At 40.1% G+C, this 24,655-nt stretch overlaps 2 protein-coding genes across 49 annotated transcripts in view; one reads left to right on the top strand and one right to left on the bottom strand.

Moving 5' to 3' along the window:
• RAPH1 (Ras association (RalGDS/AF-6) and pleckstrin homology domains 1) overlaps positions 1 to 9,921 on the top strand; it is a 101,805-nt gene extending 91,884 nt beyond the window's left edge. The window contains exons 16-17 of one of the 4 annotated variants that reach the window (XM_038585438.1): positions 1,096 to 1,171; positions 2,342 to 2,446. In XM_038585438.1, coding sequence (XP_038441366.1) covers positions 1,096 to 1,170 — 75 coding nt within the window. In that variant the 3' untranslated portion in view covers position 1,171; positions 2,342 to 2,446. Of the gene's footprint in view, positions 1 to 1,095; positions 1,172 to 1,719; positions 2,322 to 2,341; positions 4,920 to 4,943 lie in introns of those variants that run through there. The other 3 variants (XM_038585437.1, XM_038585436.1, XM_038585439.1) reach the window with 3 other exon arrangements.
• ABI2 (abl interactor 2) overlaps positions 7,014 to 24,655 on the bottom strand; it is a 119,663-nt gene continuing 102,021 nt past the window's right edge. For 16 of the 45 annotated variants that reach the window (XM_038585458.1, XM_038585448.1, XM_038585443.1 and 13 more), the window contains 3 exons: positions 23,648 to 23,821; positions 15,018 to 15,110; positions 7,014 to 7,231 (listed from right to left, as the gene is read on the bottom strand). In XM_038585458.1, the coding sequence (XP_038441386.1) occupies positions 7,029 to 7,231; positions 15,018 to 15,110; positions 23,648 to 23,821 (470 nt within the window). In that variant the 3' untranslated portion in view covers positions 7,014 to 7,028. Of the gene's footprint in view, positions 7,232 to 10,515; positions 15,111 to 23,647; positions 23,822 to 24,655 lie in introns of those variants that run through there. The other 29 variants (XM_038585468.1, XM_038585459.1, XM_038585469.1 and 26 more) reach the window with 4 other exon arrangements.

The following is a 24,655-nucleotide window of genomic DNA, read 5'->3' as shown; positions in this document are numbered from 1 at the left end:
TGACTCAGATGTTTAAGGAATAATGATTTCTTCCTTCTCACTGTTAATTAATTTGGATGGAGCAATACCATTTAGTGCCAGCATCCTAACTTTGTTTCAGAGAAACTGCTCGTGATTCAGTAATTTATTCAGACTCATTCCTTTATCTTCTTTTATGCTTTTTGGCATTTTTCTGCACAATGATGAATTTTCTCAAATTTTAGTACATGCAGAAGACTAAATTAAAATTAATCCTTTTAAAATTTTGGATCCCTGAGCTTCATATGGTAGCTTGTTCAATGACACTGAAGGACGAGTTATAATTATTGCAGAACTATTTAGAAATATAAAAGTTCTTTAGTCTGGGTGAGAGACATCGCATCAGACTGCCTCTGGAGCTCTGTGGGCAGCCCTGTGTTCTGGCTGTACTTGCCCTCTGAGCAGGAATAGCTCACCCATCACTGGGGGTCAGTGGCACAACTGGCCTGACCATTGTATTTTTACCCAATAATTATTTTTTTTTCCCCTTTGGTCTGAATCACTTACACAAGTACACTCATCAATGAGAATTAAATAGATAGTTTCCTTTAATTTATTCCTTTATTTGCATTATGTGGTATATTAACTGCCCCTCAGCAAGAGGCATCAGTAGCCCATTGTGGGGGTGGAACACTTTGTCCTAGAAATAAATACTTGAAAATTGGTCCTAATGACCTGAATTCTCAAAACACTGACAGTTTGTTGAACTCCCTTATCAGGGGCTCAGACTTTTTAAGAACTAATTCTGTCTCCCTTTCCCCACTTAATCAATTTGGATGAAACAGCCTTAGCCGGTGCTAATAACTAACTCTGTATATGTAGTTAGGCAGATTTATGCAATTTTGATATTTAAAGAAAAGTCTTCTCCCTTACTGAATTTTTAATAGTGTTAATGACCATGTACATATTAAATGAAAGGCCAAGAGAAAAGAGAAACATAAAAGCATAAAAGGTCCAAATGCTCTGTGATGAAGCAGCATAGTTGGTCTGGTAGTTTTAGAAGGAGCGTGCACCCTGCCATGCAGCAGTGATGGTCCATCTGTCTTGACCCCCACCTGTGTTTCTTTGTTACCTCAGCCTCAGGTGCCAAATGAGAAGGCCAGCACAGCTAAGGTCTGCACCCCTGCAGCAGCCAAGACAGGGTCAAGTTAAGGTCAGGGGCTGTTCTTTGGAAACATTAACCTGGGTGACTCCTGTAACCAAGTCTCGCAGACTAATGCTTTTACTTTGTGCGGTATTTAAGGAAACATGTGAGTGTCCTGATGGGTATTAGAATTCAGCCCTGTAACGAGCCTTCTAGTCTACTAACCTGAGCGTTCTTGATGCTAATTAGAGATCATTCATAGTTTGGAAACAAATGGTTTATCTTGGATCCTCACAGTTTGTTTCAAAGAACCTAAAACATGTACCTAAACTTATTAAACCAAAGGTCCTTCCTTTGTGCTTTTCAAAAATACTTGAACCACATTCATGCATGAGTGGCTCCATGACACAGGTGCCCAGATGTGCTAATTCGGGCAGTGCCAGAGGTGCCCAGAGGGGCTGGTCAGCAGGTTGTTGGCAAACTCTAGCTCTCATTTCTTGATATATTTCCTTTAGTTTTCTAAGGTTTCCTGTCATTTTCTCTTGGCTTTTTCTGTATGGCATTTTTATAATCTTTTGCTGTAATGTTTATAAAGCATTTCTTTATGTATTTTCCAGTAAAACAAATGTAAAGAATGCCCCCCCTTTACCTGCATTGCTGGACTTCTGTGCATGTTGGATGCAAGTGTCTCACACGAACACGAGTGTGTGTGTCAAGCTCATTCATTCCTGTGTGACTGTGCACGCCTGCTGAACATTCTCATACTCTCACGTGTCAGCTTGCTAGCATCAAAAAGCCATCCTCATTCCTCGGGAGGCCCTCCGCCAGCACTCCTAAACCCAGTTATGGCATCTGCTTGATGTGGATGCAGCAATGGACTGAAAGGTGAACTCGAGCCATCACATCCCCCCTGGCCACAGTCCGGGTGGGTTCAGTGTGCAGGTGTGTGAAAACAGGGCTCAGAAATCAGACCGCCCAGCACTGACCTGCAGGACATTTTTCTTAGGTTGTTAGTCAGCCTTGCCCTTTGAGAGTATTGCGGAGTGAACAAATTCCCTGTGCCCTTGTTGCCAGGGAGTCTTAATTTTCGCCTTCCTGACACCGGCCTGCTGCTGAGTCCTTTCTCGCATGTCCCAGATTCCTTGCTGTTTAGTTTTACACAGTCAAAGCTTACCTCTGTAACTGGTGTTTGTTGTGTTTTCTCTCTCCCACCCCACCTCCCTTTTATGCTCCTTTTAGGCCAGAATGGAGTCTATGAATCGACCCTACACTTCACTTGTGCCCCCTTTATCCCCACAGCCCAAACTGGTCACGCCCCACACTGCCTCACAGCCTTCCCCACCTCTACCGCCCCCGCCCCCACCACCCCCACCTCCCCCTCCCCCGCCCCCACCACCTCCCCCTCCCCTGCCCAGCCAATCTGCACCTTCTGCGGGCTCAGCAGCCCCAATGTTTGTCAAGTACAGCACAATAACCAGGCTGCAGAACGCTTCTCAGCACTCAGGACCCCTATTCAAGCCTCCTGCACCCTCAGTGATGCAGTCTCTGGCCTCCACCTCACAGTCAGGAAAGCCTCAGATCCTGGTGCCCCCCAATGGAGTCGTTCCCCCACCGCCTCCTCCACCCCCACCGCCCACCCCGGGCTCAGCTATGGCCCAGCTCAAACCAGCACCCTGCACCCCGTCCCTCCCACAGTTCAGCCCCCCACCTCCTCCACTGAAGATTCATCACGTTCAGCACACCACTCAAGTGGCTCCTCCAACGCCACCACCACCCCCTCCTGCCCCCGCGCCCCTCCCTCCCCAAGCACCCCCCAAACCCCTTGTGACTCTGCCCCCACCGACCAGCACCAAGACTGTGCCACCTGTTATGACGCAAGCTGTGCCACCCACGCCTACTCCTCCAGCCCCACCAGCAAAGAAGCAGCCAGCTTTTCCTGTTTCCCATATTCCACCCTCTCCCCCTGCTCCCCCAGGTCCGGTCCCCCCACCCACGTTACCCAAGCAGCAGAGCTTCTGTGTAAAACCACCTCCCTCTCCTCTATCTCCCGTGCCCTCCGTGCCCTCCGTTGTGAAGCAGATAGCCAGCCAGTTTCCACCCCCTCCAGCCCCTCCCCCTGGGGAGCCGCCCTTCAAGCCTCCCTCCACAAATGTGGCCCCACAGTCCCCTCCTGCTGTGAAAGCAAAACCCAAGTGGCAGCCCAGCTCTATCCCTGTCCCTTCTCCGGATTTCCCTCCTCCTCCTCCTGAGAGCAGCCTGGTGTTTCCTCCACCACCACCTCCTCCTCCACCTCCTCCTCCACCACCACCGCCGCCACCACCACCAGCCCCTGCCCCAGCCCCGCCACCCCTGACAGCTACACCCACAGTTTCTCCTGCCTCGGACAAAAGTGGATCTCCAGGCAAAAAGACCAGTAAGACATCCAGCCCTGGGGCAAAGAAACCTCCCCCAACCCCACAGCGAAACTCCAGCATTAAGTCCAGCAGTTGTGCAGAGCACCCTGAGCCTAAAAGACCCTCAGTGGACAGTCTAGTGAGCAAGTTTGCGTCGCCAGCAGAACCCTCAGGGTCTCCCAGCAAAGAGACCCCACCACCTCCAGCAGCGCCCCCCAAACCTGGAAAACTCCATCTTTCTGGAGTCAACCTTCCCGGAATTCTCCAGCAAGGGTGTGTGTCGACAAAAGCGTCTGTTCTGAGTGGGCGTGGAAAGGACTCTGTGGTAGAGTTTCCTTCTCCTCCATCTGACTCTGACTTTCCACCCCCTCCACCTGAAATAGACCTTCCTCTGCCCCCCATAGAGATTCCAGCTGTGTTCTCGGGAAACACCTCGCCCAAAGTGGCAGTTGTTAATCCTCAACCACAGCCATGGTCCAAAACATCCATGAAGAAGGCGCCTCCACCCACACGCCCCAAGCGGAACGACAGCACCCGCCTCACTCAAGCGGAGATCTCGGAGCAGCCGGCAATGGCCGCAGCTGTGCCACAAGTGCCCACCTCTCCCAAATCCAGCCTTAGTGTCCAGCCTGGATTCCTAGCCGACCTCAACAGGACACTGCAACGGAAGTCCATCACTCGGCATGGCTCGCTCTCCTCCTCCCGGGTATCCAGAGCAGAACCCACAGCCACCATGGATGACATGGCGTTGCCCCCGCCCCCCCCTGAGCTGCTTTCTGATCAACAGAAAGCTAGTTACGGAGGTAGTCATATATCGGGCTATGCAACGTTGCGGAGAGGACCCCCTCCCGCTCCCCCCAAGAGAGACCAGAATACCAAGCTCTCAAGAGACTGGTAGTTGCTACCATAGGACTTTATTTTCATGGTGTCTGTAATCAGTTCTACAATCAGCTCACCTGATCACCTACGAATTCTGGTGTTCAGAGCCTCCTAGTATGATGTTTGTATTCAGGTAGTATCCAGCTATGTGTGTGTGTACATGTGCGTGGACACACAGAGCTATACATATATAGAGATAGTGTGTGTGTATATGTATATATATGTATACATATATGTTTGTGTATATGTATATATATAGCTGAGAGTGAGTCTATTTATTCCTTTTCTCTCCTAATCTGAAAACGGGCTAGTGTATTTTGGGTGGAAGAGGCATGGAAGGGGATGTGTGTCCTGTCCCTTATGATTTCTATTATCTATCATGTGGATTGGACCAAAAATTTCTAATGACTTACTTAGAAGGCATTTTGTAAGTGTCCATGTGCAGCTTCTCTGTGCATGTTGTATATTATATATTAAGGAATAGACGTATCATGTGCTGTTTCTCAGTTTGAGAAGACAACAGAATGTTTGGTGTATCGATGGGACTTTTGTGTTTGTTTTTTCCCCAGTTGGCTGACCTTCGAACTGCTTGGCTGACACTTCATCACTCATACGTGAAGGGGCACTTTAAGTCAGGAAACTGTCAGCATCGTGGGTGGGTCAGTAGCACAGTACGGGGAAGTCGTCACAGATGCTGCGTCTGTCCGTGGCGGGGCACAGAGTAAACAGGTCATGGAACTAAGGCATTCTAGCTGAGTCGTGCTGCCATGATCACACCTGTATCTAGGATGTGTTCAGTCACAGGTAAGCTCTTTGCCTGCCATCCACGGATAATGGAGTGCTGTAATGCTGGATAATTCTTTTTGTACTGTTGGAATCTTTTTCATGAGCTTTGTGAAGCCTCATCAAGCTTGGCTTCGCGATCCTGGTTTTGATTTGTTGAAGAGAATATCTGACACAGTACCCCTGGAATGCTCCATCCCAGTATGTCTTTGGGTCACCAGTTATCTTACAGTGTGTGCTTTAGGTAGGTGTTGATAGTAGAGATCTGTAGACAATTGCTGTATCAAATATACACATCCCATGTCCGACACAGTGCTCATTACACAGAACAGAATCACCTTCTGAAATGTGTTTTTGTATGTTGCTCTAGGATGGGTGATTAGGAAAGAACAGAATTGACCCCTGTGCGGGTATCATTGTGTATGGACTGCCGTGTAGAACAAAGAATTCATTTAAGTATGGGACTGTAGGAGAGGGAGGGGAAAATGAGGTTTTTGACAATTTCATCCTTAGCTACTGGAGCACACTAGGATTCTTGCTTGCTGTAGCCTGGCTGTGGAGATTTGTCCAGGTTACCAGGTGTTCCAGTGGAGTAGTGTAGTCAAGTACGTCAGTGACATTACATATTATGCATGTGCAGTTGGTAGAACATGGAATCCTGGCTCTAATGACACACTACAATTCACACTATGCTTATGCTTTTTTTCTTTTTTTTTTTTTTCTTTTTGGTCCTGTGAATTTTTCTTGGTATATGAGAGAAATGTGTCTCATTAGTTTATGATGATAAAGTGACCGTTAGAAATGCAACCTCAGAGCTGCTCTTAAAACAATAAAAACTAGCCATCCCAGCAGTGATAAATGAGCACATCTTGTAATGAAAGTCTCTACCTGTTGTGAATAAGGATTACCAGTGGAAACTGCAAAAATCTTGGACATTGTCCCGTAAAGAAAAAGTGAGGTCAGTGCAGTGGGGCAGAGATAAATAATTTAAGAATAAGCAAAACATGTACTAGATACACAAGGCATTCCTATAAACCCACCTCCAAAAGTACTGCATCATCGAGAATATGAAGTGGCACCACCCCCCCCCACCCCACCCCCGCCCTATCTCTAGGATATTGGTCAGCAATTCAGGTGCTTATAAAGCAATAAGAATACCATTGTGCATTTTTCAAAGCCCTGTTTCTTTAAAAGATACTTTTTGGATTTTTTCATTTGTTCTCAAAGTTCTGTGTGCTTGATATTCTTAGGCTTATGAAGTGACCTTTAACACATCTGCATTGTTAATTTAGGCATCACAGCAATCTCCGTTGAGACGGATTGCCAAGCTCCACTGTAACTCATGAGTGACGTAGTTTCCCATGGTGTTCTTTCTGCCTACAGCTTTATATTCTAAGAATCACCCTTATTTGTTGGGTAAAGTTACTAATAGGAATCCAATGATAAAAATATTCATCACTAGGGTTTTTGTTGTGGTGATGGTCTTTATTTTATATGAAGGTGGACTTCAACTCTCCTGGAGGGGAAAACCAATAATGTTCTCTGTCTTCAGCCCTAAGATACAGCCTTGGTTTGTTCAGTGGGGGGTTCCCTAGGACTTCTTGGTTTCTGTCGGTCCCAACAGCTGTCCGAACCAATGCTTCCAATGCACCACTTTCCGGAAAGAGCAGACATCCTTTAGAATATGGCAGCAAGCAGAGAGCAGGGCCAGAGGAGGAACTATGTCATTTATACCGTAGTCCAGTGGCTTGTCTAAAACAAGCCTTTACATTTCTCCAAAGACAGAAAAGGCTATTCATCAACTTTTTCCCCCTTTGTTTTATGTGAAACGCTGAATAATTAAAAAAAAAAGACCAAAATAATACATTAGATTATGCTTCTAGCTTTTTATTCCCTAGTAGGGTGGGATTTTTGTTGGGATGTAGTTCTGTGGGGTTCTTTTCAGACTTCTCTGTTATTTTTGTAACTTCTCTCTGGTGCGTCGGTGGAGAACACCTACTGCCAGAGGACACTAGTACTGTGCCTTCTTCCTGCCTTCTGCTCAGCAGCTCTTCCAGCCCCATGTGTCTTGCTTCTGGTCAGAGAAGAAAATGTGGACAGCTGACGTGGCTGTACTGAAGAGTGAAAAGCCTGCTGTTGAGGGCAGTGCGAACAGGTGCCTATTTCAGCTAGTGACACCCTTAACCTTTACCACAGGTAATTTCAGAATCGGATCACCCTGTGTTTAAAGTTTTGGCACCAACTCTGAAGGGCACAGAACCTATTTGGTTAATAAAACAACGGACACTAGGTTCTAGATAAAAAATATGAATGCTAGACTATTCTGTAATGAAATTTTATTCATCTGGGCTTTTACTACCCAAATACATTATTTCTTCAGCTGTTATAATTTTCCCTTAAGAAAAGTATTATTACGGCTTTTATAGGTACCCACTTAACATAAATTGGGTTTTTCCAACTTCTGAGACTTCTTAAAGATTGGTGACTTAAAAATAACAGGAAATAATTTTCATCAGAAAATTTCAAAGTAATGTAGACAGGATGGTGTTTTATAGCCCTCTAATATCAAGGAGCTCCTGCCCACTGATGGCATGCTCAGCTAAGGCTGTGAACTATCTTGGAAGTCCTCTCTCTATGAAAGTTTATTTGCCACTAAAAACAATGCTGAGTTTATCAAGAAAGTTTAAACAAAATTAGATCATGAGTAATTCCCATAGAGCGATAACTAAAGATCAAGATTAAGAGAGCTCAAGCTGTGCATCCAATTAGAATTTCAGAAGCTGCTTTTCTGGGAGAATACAACTGCTAATAAACTTGTGTCAAGGGTGTAAGAATATAAAATAGCCTGGAAAAAAAGTGTCAGGTAATGGTATAGATTGGTTTTATTTGACTGTCAAGCCAACAGAACTGTTTGTCACCTTTTTTTCCTCAGCTAAAAGCAATTTGTTACAAACAGGTGATTTTAAACAAAAAACCTTTCCCTAGTTTTATGTTAATTTTTTCATATACCTTCAGAGCTAATAAATTATAACTGATACAATGTCTCAGATTTTATTCAGGTTCAGACCAGTTAAGCCTCTGTGGTCCTCCTGTTTGATTACAGGTGTAATGACTTGCTTGAAGTAAGGATAATAACCCGGATTTGTATACTAGAAGAGGTCTATTTCTAGAACTCCCTGTTAGGTTGCAAGTACCTCTCAACACTTGGACTTTTGTTTTATACGCTTTACATCATTTATATAAAGTGGGTTATCCCTAACCCTGTAGGAGTATGTGATCATTCAAATTGATGTGATGAATTAGAGAGATGCGAATAAATATCCCACTAACTTTTAAGATTTGTTTTCCTTTAAAAATTCAATAGAAGAACATTTCTACACCTTTACCAGTCTGTCCCTTCCAACTGAACCAGTGCTGTGTTCTCAATGTACCATTGGAAGGTCTCTATGTAAAAGAAACCTAAAATTTAGCTGTAGAATAAATTTGCTAAATAAAAACAATATACTTGATAAACACATAAGGGAAAAAAATCTCCAATTTGTTTGCTCTTTGTTGAAGAGAAGACACTAACTGCTATAATCCCCAGTGCCTTGAACTCTTTTGGAGAAATAGCATTAAAAAAAAAAAAAAATCCAACAAGCAAACTTTGAGGTGCTAATGAGAAGGAAGAGGAGTATTTGTAGTTTGTGCAGAAATAGATAAAGTGTCTGTCTCACAAGAGATGGCTTCATCTACCTGAATGGGGTCTGGCCGCTTTCTACCAAAGACATTTAGAGAAGTGAGTCGAGTCAGGGTGATGGCAAATGCTACATATTAAAAGATGGCTAAGTTCAGAAGTGACCATGTTGATCACGGATGGCTGTTAATACCAAGCTCTCTACTGTTGAAGCCTCAACCTCTTCTTAGGCAGAACATGCTTGCAGCACTTACGGAAAGTCTTTGCATTTTGGGAACTGTCCATTGTTTGTCAGATTTATTGTAACCTAATACCAAAAACTGCCATTTTTCATGATTCCTACCTACTTCCTGTATCTTTTTTTCTACTTGTAAATAATCCCTCCCAGAAAATAAGCATTAACTGGAATGTTTCAAACAATTTTGCTTAATTTCATCATTGGCCACTAGTGAACTCCTTTTATAGAAATGTACAGTACAATATCATCAGCTTGTGCTAAATGTTGTAAAAACACTGTTTACTGTTTTAAAGGAAAATTGCACATATTTAACTGGGAATGCTCCTTTTCCCATTTCTTGAAAAATGGAGTCAAGGCTTACAGTGATACCTAGGCTGTGGGAGCTTTGCCATAAATAAATAGATACAATGTAGGAATATAGTTTTTTAAAGCATGAAAAAGGCGGCAAAAGGAACTGCATTATAAAGTACCTGATAGAGGACATTATTCAAGCGATTATGCACAGCTCAGTAAAGGTGAAGTTACAATTTTTCTTTCAGCTTTGTTGCTATTTTCTTCTGCTTAAATGTACGCTCTCATTTCATTATGTGCCTTGCTCCCTGATTGTGCAAACCTATATATAGATATATATATATATATATATGAGAGAGATATATTCAGTACTACTGACGATGTTTTTTTGTTCTGCTGGATTAAGTTATTTTCCAAATTACCAGTTACTGTCAGTGAACTATTGTAATGGCTTAGGACAGTAGTCATACAGTCAGTGTAAATTTGTTTTCAGTTATGTGTTTTCATTATGTCAGCTTACCCAATCCTTAATAAAAAGAATACATAGATTTCATTTAAACACGGGGACTGGACTTTGTTTGTGGATCAGCATCATTAAGAACTTGGTTTTGCTGTTTATGTTGGGGCGTCCAATAAGGTGTGCGGTAAGAACAAATATTTAAGATATTTTTTTCCTTTAAACAAAGTACAACCATATCCAAAAAAGATGCTTTTTTGCTTTGAAGCTTTGGTATCACAATTATGGGTTGGTCTGCTGCCATGTCAAGGTATGTGTAAATGTGGGTTTTTTAAGAATTATTTATTCATGAGAGAGGGAGAAGCAGGCTCCATGCAGGGAGCCCAACGTGGGACTTGATCTGGGACCCCAGGATCACACCCTGGGCCAAAGGCTGACGCTCCACCAGCTGTACGTCCCTAAATGTGTATTTATAATGTAGTCACAAATCACTATCATTTGCCAAACTACAGCAAAAAAAAAAACCCAACACTTTCCTTTTTGTATTAAAGTTTGTATTAAAGGAATTGTATTTAGGGGCAAGTGATCAGAAAACCCTCATGTTAAGTTACAGCAACAGGGAAGGATTTTTCTCTAGTACACTTCGACTTACCACCTTAGTAACCTCTTTGAAAACATTCACAAGACATTTGGACATACTTTGTAGAATTTTATTTAGGTCAAGTTCTTAGTACACAGCAACAATTTCAAATCACAATTTTGAAATTAAAAAGTGAATATTCCCCCATTCATCTGGAGGTGGCTTAATGGCACACACGAGAAACATTACTGGCAATAGACTGCTCCCTCAAGTTTTCCTGCATGATTTCTACTCAACTCCGAACACCAACCCTCCCTGCAGGAGCTTAAAAATACAACTGGCCAGATCACAAATTGTTTAACATTCTTTTTTGTAAACTATTTTAAGAAAAAAGATGCATGGACACAAAATATGAAAAACTGCTTTTCCATAGAGTTCTGAAGTTGCAAAAGACATTTTCACCATAATGTGAAAATAAGCTTTTTGTTTTCGTGTTTTACAAAAAAAAAAAAAAAAAAAAAGATACTTTGCAAGGATCACTTATACACAGCTAGGCCCTATCGTTTCATTTGTCAATTTTTTTTTTAAGAATTATGACATTCTCAGTAAGAAACAGGACCAAAGATCAGCATGAAGTAAACGTAAGGTTATGAGCACAACGCCTCCGTTTAAGAACTGTTTTATAAATAAGGCTCTCTCAGATAAGGCTGTTTGCTGTGCTCCTGCCAGTGCTGAAATCAGGTTACCTATTTTTGCTACATAGTACTGAGTGTAGTAGTAGAGGGGTTAACACGAAGATTATTTTCACTAATTAAGGTTGCGCTGAGTACACTCCTTTTAAACAGTTTGAATACTGATGGTATTTATTGGAACAGCATATCTTTTCAAGTATCTTCCTGAAGACATCAAGTAGCACTCGTAATTTTTAAAGAAACATACAGCACATTCAGTTAAGACAGCTGTAGAAAGCACAGGCATGAGTCAGGAACTCTACCGTTGTTAACCAGCTGTTATCTGAAATGAAACATCTAACCTTATCAGTTAAAATGAAAATGAACTAGAATTTTTAAAATCTCAGCTAGCTCTAAAATTCTATGATTCTAAGTATATCATGTGAGGGAAATCATCACCTTAACACCAGTCAGGAGTTCCTGGCCAAAGAAGTTCAGAAGTGAACAGATGGGAAGTGATTCAGATCCCCATTCTTTTCGAAGACTTGGCAGTCACCTGCCAATTCCTCCATCAAACCCTTAGTGGCCTTCAGGACATGTCATGCTCTCTCCACCAGGAGAAAAGGTAATAAAAAATAAAAAATAAAGGAACAGTTCTTAATGCAGAAAGGTACCTGCTAAAAGAAAATGAACACAAAAGGATAAAAGCAAACTACTATCATTTTGATGCCTCTCAGGCAGAAAAATCCTAAGTATTCCTCTGTCATCAACATAAGACTGTTGGGGAGCACAGCTCCATCACAGACCTCATTGTAGAGATGCATGAACCTCTAGCTGGGTAATAAACAGCAGCAGGAGGAGGAAAAGAAGGGGAGGGATGAGAATGTCTCACCTAGTGATGTTTAGAAACACAGCAAAAGTAGCAGGCAGGCCCTTGCCAACCCTAAGATGGGAACAGCAGGTGCCCCTGAGGGAGATAGAAAGCAAGGAGCCAAACAATACTGAACAAGACATCTTAAAAGATTCATATTTATTCCAAATACAACAGGCTGAATCTCTCAGGTCTAGATCTTCACACTATATTGGTTTTTGATTTATTGCCTTGGCCATAAGGTCAACAAGGAAGTGTATTTTCATTCATTTCCCTATGGCCTTTAAAACAGTAGTACCAAAGCGGCAGGGGGCAGGGGGGCCTCTTAAGTCACTTTTTTAAGGAAAAAAAGAAGCACTTCAGAAGGAAAAAAAAATCCCTCTCCCATTAGAGTCCCTCTATCCCGTTAAAACGGTTGCTTACTAGTCAGCAGATTTTAGACTTGGATCATCTTTGCCACAATATTACGTATCCTGTAAGATTTCTGCATTCATTTCGAATTCCTACTACCAACCATCCTGTAGTTCATAAAAAGATAAATGGGGGGAACTTACAATAAATCAAGAAATACTACCTTCACAGACTATTAATAGCATGCAATCTATGAAATATTACATACATTAAAAGTCTCCAATTACTGTAGGCCTGGCCAGTCATCATTACATAGCATCCTTCCAAGACAATATATAGAATTCAAAACTGTACAGAAATTTAAAATATGCAGAAAACCAACAGGTGTTTTAAAAACAATTGTATACGTTAGTACTAAATAATATAGAAAAAGTCCACTGCCCCGTGGATCCCCCTCCACCGCAGGCCTTCCCTGTGAAGGGCTGCGTCAGTGTCTGCTGCATGCCACGATCCAGCAGGCGTCCAACAGGCAAGCTGACCACCACCAACTTTTTTGCACAATTATCTTCCCTGCTTCTGTAGGTGTGAGCTGTGAGAACTATACTGGATTTCAAAATACCCTCTTGCCTAAAAAATCCACTAAGCTTTCTCAGCACAAAGCTATTTAAGTAAAAACTGGAACATATCTAATTTTAAAACAGTTTTCCTAGTTCTATGCCAACGCTAAGATGACTTTGATCTCTCCAGGCAGGTGGTCCTGGTAGTAAGGAACCTGAAGCTCAGAGGACATTCAGGGCCATTGCTTTAAAGGAAAACAGGGCATAAAGAATGTCAAGATGACCTGACAAAAGCATGAAGTGGAGGCAAGTTAATGAAAGCTAAATTCAAAGTGTTGAAGAAATCTAAAAGCAAAACAGCTAACTTGTTTGTGGGGAAACTTCTGCAATTTTGAAACAAAGTCTTGATAAGGGAACTCTATAGCTGGGTCTCAGTTAAATGGTGATGAAGTTTTGTGCGCAGATAACAGATTCACAAGTGTAATATTAACTTTTGCTTACACCATCTGAATTCCCTCATACACCAGTGCACTTGTTCATTTTTCAATCAAATTCCTCTACCTACACTATCCTTTTCAAGGCCTTCAAATTTGAAATAAGTGCAGTGATTGCCTCTCCCCCTTTCACCCAGAACTGGGAAATTACCTGGCAAAGGGCTCTTCTGGTCAAGCCCCTGAACTGGGACAAACCCATGGAGCTGGGTCCTCCCCATAGTATCCAGCTGCTGAGCAGCAAAGCCCTCCTGGACCTTTTCAGGTCTTAAACTGATTAAAGAAGTGATGACTAAAGCCGTCTACCTTACAAACTTCACTGAATGTGAAGCTGTAACTTGTACAGACAAAAAAATATTTATCATTGTTTTGCTCAAAGTTATCTTAATTTTTATCTATGTAACTGGGTAAGTATTTGGCCTCATACTTCTTATCCCACTAGTCTTCGTCTGAGATAAAAGGTTCAAATTCTTGCCAAGAGCAGCAACTTCAAAAGCCAATCATAAAACTGGGAGAGTATTTACCTTTCCTAGAACTAAGTGAGCAAACTCAGTAGCAGCTAACACTGGCCATTAACAACATTCAGAGAGCATAGGAGCAAGCCTTTGATTCCCAGTGACTGTCAAGAGACCTGAAAAGAACTGCTATTTTTCAAAAGAATGTTTTCCTAAATAGTGAAAGAAGTAAAAAAAATAGCTGGTCTGACCTCCTAGATTCCTGGAAACCGTGCCTAAGGCAACAGTCTAGGAAGCCTACTAAGCAGAACATTTCCTCCAGTTCAGTCTCTTCAGAACCTCAGGAAGCTCACATCTTGCCTCAATGCCTACTTCAGTGTGTGAACCAAGCTACCACACGCCACACGTCTGGGTCCACAAGCCATCCCTGGCAGTGTAGTCTCATGCAGCAGCAACACAGTAAAATCAAACCAGCAATTGTTAACCACCCTCAGAATATTTGGGGACTCATTTCATCATCCTCAATCTACAAACTGAAAAACATGAAGTCAATGCAAGTCTGCAGCATTAACTCACTTGGTGCACTCAAGTGCTGAGAGAATGCAGAATTTACAGTGTTAAGAGGAAATAAGCCATCGAAATGGTTATCAAAACGGTTAAGTAGGATATTTAAATACTAGTTCGCTCCTCCTCATACAAGTAGAAGAAAGTGTGGGGCTAGGGTACGGCACCAGGCTGCAAGGCTGACCCTTTAGCACAGGCACTGAGAACACCCAATGCCACAGATTCTGCAGGAGGAGAAATCCCAAGGGTGTACAGTATTCCTGAGAAAGATCCCAGATTTTCTGAATCAGTCTTAACCTGATTTGTTTTACAGGGTTATATGCTGTTTTACCTCTGACATATTTAGAAATGGTCTATTTTAATCCAGACAGCTCAGCATAGTACAAATAACGGCAGAAAGATCCATTTGTTCAGATTCAGCTTGCTTTTTTAATACTGGGGAATAAACCAAAAAAACATAAATAGTTTGTGTCATTTGTATCCTTCCTTCATTTCATTGGAGGGGAATCCCCAGGGCCTTTGATAATCTGGGAAGACCTGACTATTCCTGTGAGGGGACACAGCGCTGCTGAGCTTTACTCAGAATAATGCATGATAGACTCAACATAATTGCCAGGAAAGAGCCCAGTCACTCCATTCATAACTCCCTCATACCAACCATCATCATTCTTCTTGATGACATAAATAATGGCTCCTTCCTGAAACGACAGCTCATCTTCTTTGTCTTTTGTATAATCGTAAATTGCCACAACTGGAGGGGGGAAAAAACAAAACAAAAACAAAACCAGGATGTGAAAAGAATAACATCCCCCAGAAAGACAGAAATAAATGAATGTCCATCCTTTCCCAACTTATGCAGCACTTCAGTGAGTTTCTAAACACAGACTAAAGAAAAATTTTTTTCTAATACCCATTATATACAATAGAATCCCATCTTGGAGAGGTTAGGTTCAAAACAGTATAAATGGCAAAAAAAAAAAAAAAACAAAACAAAAAAATTCACATTTAGTCAGACTTACCCTTCAAGCACCTACAGGAAAATACCTTACTGAAGAAAGATGCACAATCCCAGAACTGGGAAAGATGGCTGCTACTTCAGTTGAGTTTGTGTTGAAGCACCGTGTTGTATAAAAATATGTATCTTTAAACATGAGAAGTATACTAGTGCAGTGAGGTGCACCATAAAAGGCAAATGAGAGAAAATAAGGGAATAGTAGATTTACATCCACTCAAATTTTCTAAAGCCTGTGCCTATTCATGAAGTAGAATAAGTGGTGAAACTCCCACAAGTTTTTTGTGTGTCAACGATGGGGATTTGATATATATATTTTTCCAAAACGCATGCTGCGTTGTGCCAATTTAATATATTCACAATGACAAGCCAAAAATTTTAAGAAAACAAAGACACCTGTAAGCTCTCCTGTTATTTTCACTGTTTAAATAACTTGGTAATTGGGGGCTTTCAACAATATCTGAGATAATCTCTGGTTGCTAATTATTAGACCTCTACAGTTTAGTTAAATTGGGATACCTTATAACTTGCTCAACTCCACAGGAAGATTAAATAAAAGGATCCTCTGTACCTTTATTATACCACTCAGATCTTTATTCAATAAAATCTCCATCTAGCCATCAATCTGATAAGTATACACTAACACTGTTAGTTTCTCATGTAAACTTAATCCTCACATAAATAAGAAAACAAAATTACAACAAGGACTTAACAGTGTAGCACAACTTGCCCTAGTTAATGGTTTCTGGCATGCTTTAGTAAAAATTAAAGGGCTTTTTTTTTTTTTTTTAAAGATTTTATTTATTAATGAAAGAGAGAGAGAGGCAGAGACACAAGCAGAGGGAGAAGCAGGCTCCATGCAGGGAGCCCGACGTGGGACTCGATCCAGGGACTCCAGGATCAGGCCCTAGGCTGAAGGCAGCACTAAACTGCTGAGCCACCAGGGCTGAAAAATTAAAGGGCTTTCTTAATCTCTATTTGCCATTATAGAAATCTATTAAGGATACCAGAAAATACTTCAGAGGAAACTAGGAAGAGTTTATAGTGTCTACTTCTCAAAATATAACCAAACATCTAAATACAAATACAATTAGATGACACAGAAGTTTAAATATAAGAGAATATAAGATATGTAGTGTACTTCGTACTTCTAGTCAACCTTATTTTTAGCTTTTCTTGAGTAGATAACATTCTTGATGCGTCTGGAAATGCAAACCCACTGCAAATAATCAGAAGGAGAATATCCTGTGAGTTCTACAAATTCTACCTCCTACATCTCTCAAATCCAAACCCTATTCTCCTTCATCACCAGTCACTGCCCTAGTCAGGGCAGCAGTCTTTAAGAATACACATAGCACTTAGTACCCAAAGATTTTATAACCAATATGAGTGACAGATAATTACATAGAGACACTTTCTAGATTCTCAACTTTGAAAATACTGCTTCCTTACACCTGAAGCTAACACAACATTATATGTTAACTATACTGGAATTAAAGACACACATACACACTGCTTCCTAAAACTAGTCTGCTGGAGATGAGACATCAGTCATAAAAATTCTCATTTCCTATTTATCCTTAATTGTGGACTACCTTAAAGTACAAAACAGCTCTGGGTGCCAAAGGGATAATTCAGAATACTTAGTGTGGTATTAAAGAATTACTCCATGATCAGACCCAACCTGTCTGCAAATTATTCATGACACATAGAGAGGCAGAGACATAGGCAGAGGGAGAAGCAGGCTCCATGCAGGGAGCCTAATGCGGGACTCGATCCTAGGACCCCAGGATCATGCCCTGAGATAAAGGCAGACGCTCAACTGCTGAGCCACTCAGGCATCCCCCACTCTTGCTTTTAACAAAATTTAACAAGTATTATACTGGAGTTACCAACAGACACATGATCAAACATAATTTTTCAAGACCGAACATTATTTGATTTTGGGCAGATAATGCTAAAGGAGTTTTAAAAATTGAGTGACAGTGCCACATGAAGAATGTGAACAAGATTTTCAACACCACTACCTCAGCTGAGGCCCTCATCTCTTGCTGAGGGAGGTATCCAACCTGGTCTTCCCAATTCCTATTTTTCTTACTGCCTACTCTACACTATTACCAGGTTATCTTAAAAAAAAAAAAAAAAAAAAAAAAGCTAAAATATAAGTTCATGGGAACTTACTATTAACCTGCTTAAAAATCTTCCACAATTCCCCTCTACCATTAGATTTTTTTTAAAAAAAAGAAAAAAATGCAAACACCTCAGTAGTAGTCAAGGCTTCCCACCACTAATTACAACTTACTTCTGGAACTTCCTACACTCATGCCCCACCCTTCTCCTTACAACCACCATGTGGCATGTGACACTACTCACCATATCCACAAAGGCCGTGCCCTTTCACTTAGAGGATCCCCTCTGCCTGGACGGCCCTTCTTGTCTTTCTTCTTTGCCTGAGAAACTCCTACTCATTATTCAAGACACAACACAAATGTGTCCTCTGAGAAGCTTCCTGGAATCCCCAGATGGGATTATCTATTCACTTTTTGACAATCATTAATAGAGCATCCATGCTGATTTTTAGAGATACAAAGGTGAACAGGACCAGGGACTGTCCTAGTCTTGTGAGGACAGAGATGTCATCTGCTAAGTTACAGTACATTGTTTATATTTCTACCAAGAAGTTATGTCACCAAGCTGCAAGAACACAAGAACAGATGACCTGATGGAAGGAAGGGATATAAAATGGGCACTGACAAATAAGTTAAAGTTTGCCAGAAAGATAACTTTAATAAAGAGTTCAGCTAAGATTCCATCCCAGATCAAGCTTAGGACTGTGGGTAAGAATGTGGGCTCTAGGAGGGGGAAAAAAAAAAGAATGTAGGCTGTAGGGTTTCACTATCTAGTCCAGATCCCAGCTCTACCACTTGTAAGTTTTCAGAGCATACTTACTTTCCTAAGCTTTTTACTCAACTGAATAATGGGAATCACAATAGGCCTAACACAATATAACATTGTTATATTACAAACAATATAAACATTGTTATATTAAAAGAAGCAATGAACATACAAGATACAGCCCAGGGCCTTGGTTAGGATAAGTAAACACCATCTATATAGATGTTACCTTCTTTTATCATTAATAACTACTGATATACTACTTTTTTTGTACTAACATTTTCTGTTATATAAATTATTTCTGAACCTCAATTTCCCAGTTTGCAAAATGGGGACACCAACTGCCTTACGTATGTCCTTGCATTTTGCCTAGGACATAATAAATACATGAAAATAGCTGTTCTTTACCCAAGTTAAAGCAAGATACTTACATCTATACATTATCTCCATTTGGCTAATATGGGCAATAATCAAGGGTTAAGATAAACCACACCTCCGATGGCAGTGGTTCTTAAACTTTGGGATTAATGGTAGAACTTTAAAAATTCCTGATGCCTGGGTTGCATGCCCATGGATTCTGGTTTCATAGGTCTGGAGGTGCAGATATATTAAATGATGCCTAGATGACTCTAAAATGCAGGCAGGGTTGAGACCTAGGCCCTACTACAGTCTAAGCTAACAAAATGAGTCATTAGGCAGCAGCTTTAACACTGATGCACATTCAAACAAAAAAGCAACCATAAGCAAAGCATGGTTGGGTCTTTTTGTTTTGTCAGAAAGAATGAGCTTATTTGATTTTCATGTTTTAAAAGATCTGAACTTAACAGATAAATCAAACTTTGAAGAACATCTTAGGGAACAATTCAGGCATATTATTTTAAACTCTAAAGAGTTAATTGGACTGAAAACAACTCACTTCCCTCTCACAAACTTCTCCAGGTTTTTTACATGTTCACTGAAGAGTACAATTTTAGAAAGTAAAACCTTTCTTTGATTGTTTTTCTCTGAAGGAATAACTGAGCTGCTTTCTCAAAGCTGAAAAATGTCATCACTTTATCTGTTAAAATCATGTAGAAGTTTGAGAACAGGGATCCCTGGGTGGCGCAGCGGTTTAGCGCCTGCCTTTGGCCCGGGGCGCGATCCTGGAGACCTGGGATCGAATCCCACATCGGGCTCCCTGCGTGGAGCCTGCTTCTCCCTCTGCCTGTCTCTGCCTCTCTCTCTCTCTCTCTCTCTCTGTGACTATCATGAATAAATAAATAAAATCTTAAAAAAAAAAAAAAAAAAAAGAAGTTTGAGAACATGTCAATGACCAAAGCCATATCCTAGTGTAGTACCTTGGACTTCCTTTTTTTTCCCCCTTAAAAACAGCTTTACTAAGGTGTAATTCAGATACAAAATACAACCACTTACATGTAGAGTTCAATGAGTTTTGCTCATGTTCATTGAAGTTTCCTTTCCAACCTGTACTGGTTCCTAAAAACCACTGATCTTCTAGATTTTATTTAAATGGAATCATGAAGTATGAGTTTTTAGTGTCTAGATTTCTTATTAGTACAATGCTTGAAATCCATCCATACTGTTGCTTGTATCAGTAAGGTTGTTCCTTTTCTTTGCTTAACAGTATTCCACTGAATGGTAGTTAATTCCACAACTAGTTTATCCATTCACTAGTTGGAAAGATATGTGGGTTGTTTCCAGATTTTAGCTACCATAAATAAAGTAGCTATGAATGTTTGATTTTAAGACTTCTTGTGAACATAGAATACGTAAGAAAGGATTGCCAAATCAGCTTGGCAACTATATGTCTAATTTCATAAGAAACTGACAGCTGTTTTGTCAAGTAGCTGAAACATGCTGCACTCTTACCAGCAAACAGTAAGAGCTCCAGTTTCATCATACTCTATCCAGCACTTGGTATTGTCAGGGTTTCTAACTGTAGCCATTCTAGAAGGTGTGTGGTGGTATTTAGTTGGGTTCACTGTGGCTTTAATTTGCATTTCCCTAATAACTAATAATATTAAACATCTCATCTGGAATTCATGCATCTAATTAGTGAAGTCAAATTTATTTTCTACAAGTTGTTTGCCTCCTTACTATTTTGCAAAACTTCTTCCCAATCTAGGCTTGCCTTCATTTTTTTACAGCATCTTTTTTTTTTTTTTTTTTTTTTTTTTTTTTTTTTATTTAGGATAGTCACAGAGAGAGAGGGAGAGGCAGAGACACAGGCAGAGGGAGAAGCAGGCTCCATGCACCGGGAGCCTGACGTGGGATTCGATCCCGGGTCTCCAGGATCGCGCCCTGGGCCAAAGGCAGGCGCCAAACCGCTGCGCCACCCAGGGATCCCCATCTTTTTTTTTTTTTACAGCATCTTTAAAGAAGAAAAGTTTAATGAACTTCAATCTATCAATTTTTTCTTTCACACGTTTTTATGTGCTCTGTATAATTTTTTTTCCTTATCCCAGAACACAAAGATTTTCTCCAATATTTCTCTCCAGAAGTTGTGTAGGTTAGGTTGTACATTAGGTCTAAAATACATTTCAAGCTAATTTTTGTCTATGGTACCGAGGGTAGAAAGTACATGAACATTAACTTTTTACCTTTACTTCACCATACACATAAATTTTTCTGGATTCATTCCTAATGGTTTTAAGTAGGATTAATCTGATGACTGTTGTTCTATCTTGGCCAGAAATGGAAGTCCACTATTTGTTAATGTAAGCTCTCCAGATGGTAGATATCCAATTGTTATAGCATATTTGTTGAAAAACACTACCCTTTCCCCATTGAATTACCCTGACACCTTTGTTAAACAATGTGTGTGGGTCTTTTTCTAAATTCCGTATCCTGTTGACTTATATTTCTGTACTTTTATCAGCACCACATGTCCCGAATACTGTACCCTTTAGTTTAAATCCTCCACTAAAAAATAAATTAAAAATCCTCCAACATTAGTCTTTAAAAAAAATTTTTTTTTTAATCTTACTAGTTTCTTTTGTATTTCCACCCAACTATTAAAATCCCCACGTCAATTTCTGTAAGAATGGCTCCTGGAATTTTTACTGGAGCTGCACTCAATTTACAGATCAATTTGGGGAAAACCAATTATTAAATAATGATCCAAGAGCATAATATATGTCTTGATTTAAGGCCTTTATTAATTTCTCTTAATATTTTACAGTTTTCATCATATTGGTCTTACATATACTTTATAAATTTATCCTTAAGTATCTCATATTTTTGATGTAACTACCAAAGGTATGGTTTTATAAATGTCAATCTCCAAGTATTTGTTGCTTGTAAATAAAGATCCAATTAAGATTGCACATTGACTTTGTGGCCTACAATCTTGCTAACCCCACTTTTTAGTTCTACCAGGTTTTGGTGGATTCCTTTTAGGATTTTCTACATATGAGATCATATCTTAGGTGCCTGTGTGGCTCAGTCGGTTAAGCATCTGCCTTCAGCTCAGGCCTTGATCCCAGGGTCCTTGGATGGAGTCCCTCGTGGGGCTCCCTGCTCAGTGGGGAGTCTGCTTCTCCCTCTGCTCCTCCCCACTGCTGGTGCACATACCACCCTCTCTCTCTCAAATGAATAAAATCTTTTTTTAAAAGAAAAAAGATCGTTATCTTCTGCAAATGAAGACTATTTGATACTGTCCCACATATCTACTGCTCTGTCATTGGTTTCTATTTTTTCTCCATGTCTCATTTTGGATAGTTTCTATTATCTACTGCTCTGTCTTTGGTTTCTATTTTTTCTCCATTTCTCATTTTGGATAGTTTCTATTATCATATCATCAAAGTTGCTGATCTTTTCTTCTGAAGTATCACTTCAGATGCTGTTATTTTTCATCTCTAAAAATTCTATGTGGATTTCTCTCTTTTTTTAAAGATATTCTCTCTTGTGTTTATGCTTTCTTTTACCCTCTTGAACACATGGGGCATTTATAATAGTTATATAACACCCTTGGTCTGCTAATTCCACCATCTCAGTCATCTCTAGCTCTGTTTCTATTGACTGAGTTATATTTGCTGTCCTTTTTTTTTTTTATTTTAACATGCCTTGTAAATTTTGGTTGGATGCTGGACACTGTGAGTCTCACTTTTTGGTGCACTGGACTATTTGAACAATGTTGGATTTTGTTCTGGAAACCAATGAAGTTACTTGAAATCAGTTGGATGCTTTCATGGTTTGCATTTAAGCATTGTTAGGGCAGCCCAGAGCAACCATTAGTCCAGGGCTAATTTGGCCCCATCACTAAGGGGACACAGTTTTGAGGCCTCTTCTCTATCCTTGTGTATTACTGCCTTGTGTGTTAATTATTCCCAGGTTTGTTATTTCCAGTATATATATATATATATATATTTTTTTTTTTTTTTTGCATACTTCTGGTTGTTGTTCTCCAATCTTAGGTAGTTTCTTCACACACATGCACAGATCAGTATTCAATCAAAGACTTAAAGGGACCCTTCTGCAGATGCAGATCTCCAGAGCTCTGTTCTCTGTCTTTGTAGAACTACTACTTCTCTATGTCCTCCCAAGACTCTCATCTCTACCTGGTTTATAGAGTGAGATCTTCAGGCTCTGTTTGGGATCCACCTCCTTGCACTGTGGCCCAAAAATTTCCCCTAGTTTAGCAAGCTAGGACAATCAAAGGTTTACCTTGTTTGACTTTCTTCTCCCTGGGGTCTTAGTCTGCCACACTGCCTGTTGTCCAAAATCTGAAAATCACTATTTTTTGTATTTTTTTCTGGACTCTTTCCTGTTTCAGGAGGGAGGGTATATCTGATTACTGTTGCTTTATCTTAGCCAAAAATGGAAGTCCAGTATTTGTTAAGGTAAGCTCTCCAGGTGAGTCTAATAAGCCTGTGTCTCAAAAGTGTCATGTCAGAAAAGTTTCAGAGAAACTTTTCACTTAAAAAAAAAAAAAGCCCAATGCTACTTTGCAAAGAAATTGAGAAACCATTATTGTTTTGAAGAAAGTTTCATATGAAGATACTTAAACTAAAATATCTAATAGAAGATACCACAAAAATAAGAATTTGGAAAAAATCATCCTCTTCCTGAGGCATTCCAGAAAAAAAAAAAAAGTCTATTTTAAAAACTTCTCTTACAGAAACCACTCATTAAAAAAGCATGTTCAGTAGGAACAATAAATAGCCATCAGTATAAAATCAGATAGTCATAGAATTTTACTAGTGTGACTTTCAAAAATCATGAACCTTGTAAACTAAATCAAGAAGACATTGCATAGGCACTGATAGGTAAGCAAAACTTTACCTATCAGTAAAAAAATAAGTAAGATTCTCTTCAGTACCAGTAAATTCCAACTGTACGTAGAGGTGTCTTCCCATCATAGATATCCCTCTGAAACTTACCCTTTTCCAAGTAAGACCTTGGAGCCCACGGTGGGTCCTCTTCAGCATAAGGATCACTATACTCAACCACAGCTGCTTCCTCCTCTTCATAATCTTCTGGGGGAGGAGGTGGAGGGGGGGATTCATCAAAGACTGGTTCTTCCACAGGTGGTGGTGGTGGTGGTGTATCTGAAACTAAGAATGTATCAAGCTGATAACAAAACTACATGAGATGCAAAGTTCAGTATTTCCTATCCAAGCTTCTATATACATGGAATATAAATCTAGATTTGAAAATAACGGTTTTAAATAAAAAATGAGTGGGCAAGAGAAAGCTCCCCACCAACTATAATATTTCCAATCTCCAAGCATGACTTCTCTTCCCTTTTGGTCAGGGCTGATGGGTGTTGAATAAAGTGTAGCCAAAACAGTTATTAAATGAGCCTCCTGGAACCTGTTTATGCTAATACATAATCCTCTTCTTCAAAGAAAGAGGTAAGTATAATACAGTTTAGTTTTATATTAGATCCAATGAGGAATGGTTATCAGAAATCTTAATAATTTGGAGATTTATAAACATTTAATTTATAATAAATTAGAATGTACTCATGAATAGTCAAATGAATTTTTTAAATAGCATTTTACCCAACTAGTAGAATGGAAATAACAAGGCTTTGGGTAACTTCATCTATGAAGATGTTTGTGTCTGCTATTTTTAATATATATAGAAAGAATTTCAGTAATTCAGACTAGTTCAGACTAATTTATGATCCAGAATTTCTTCAAGCTGAATTCCAAGAGTGATTTGAAAATTTCTCCGTGTAGATATCTGCTTCCACAGCTTAAGTATCAGCATATAGTAACATCTAAAAGATTAATCTCCAAAACCAGGGAACTCAAAGCTTTCAAAATGTTTGGTACATAACTGAGCACAGCTCAACAAAATAAACTGTAAAGCTGCATTTATCAGCTGCCCAATTTTATTTATGAATTCTTATTTATGAGGTACCAGTACTGTTCCTGTGAAAT

Source organism: Canis lupus, chromosome 37, assembly GCF_011100685.1.
Source record: "Canis lupus familiaris isolate Mischka breed German Shepherd chromosome 37, alternate assembly UU_Cfam_GSD_1.0, whole genome shotgun sequence".
Taxonomy (NCBI): domain Eukaryota; kingdom Metazoa; phylum Chordata; class Mammalia; order Carnivora; family Canidae; genus Canis; species Canis lupus.
The sequence above is the reverse complement of the archived record's forward strand: the minus strand, read 5'-3'. Positions and strand labels throughout refer to the sequence as shown.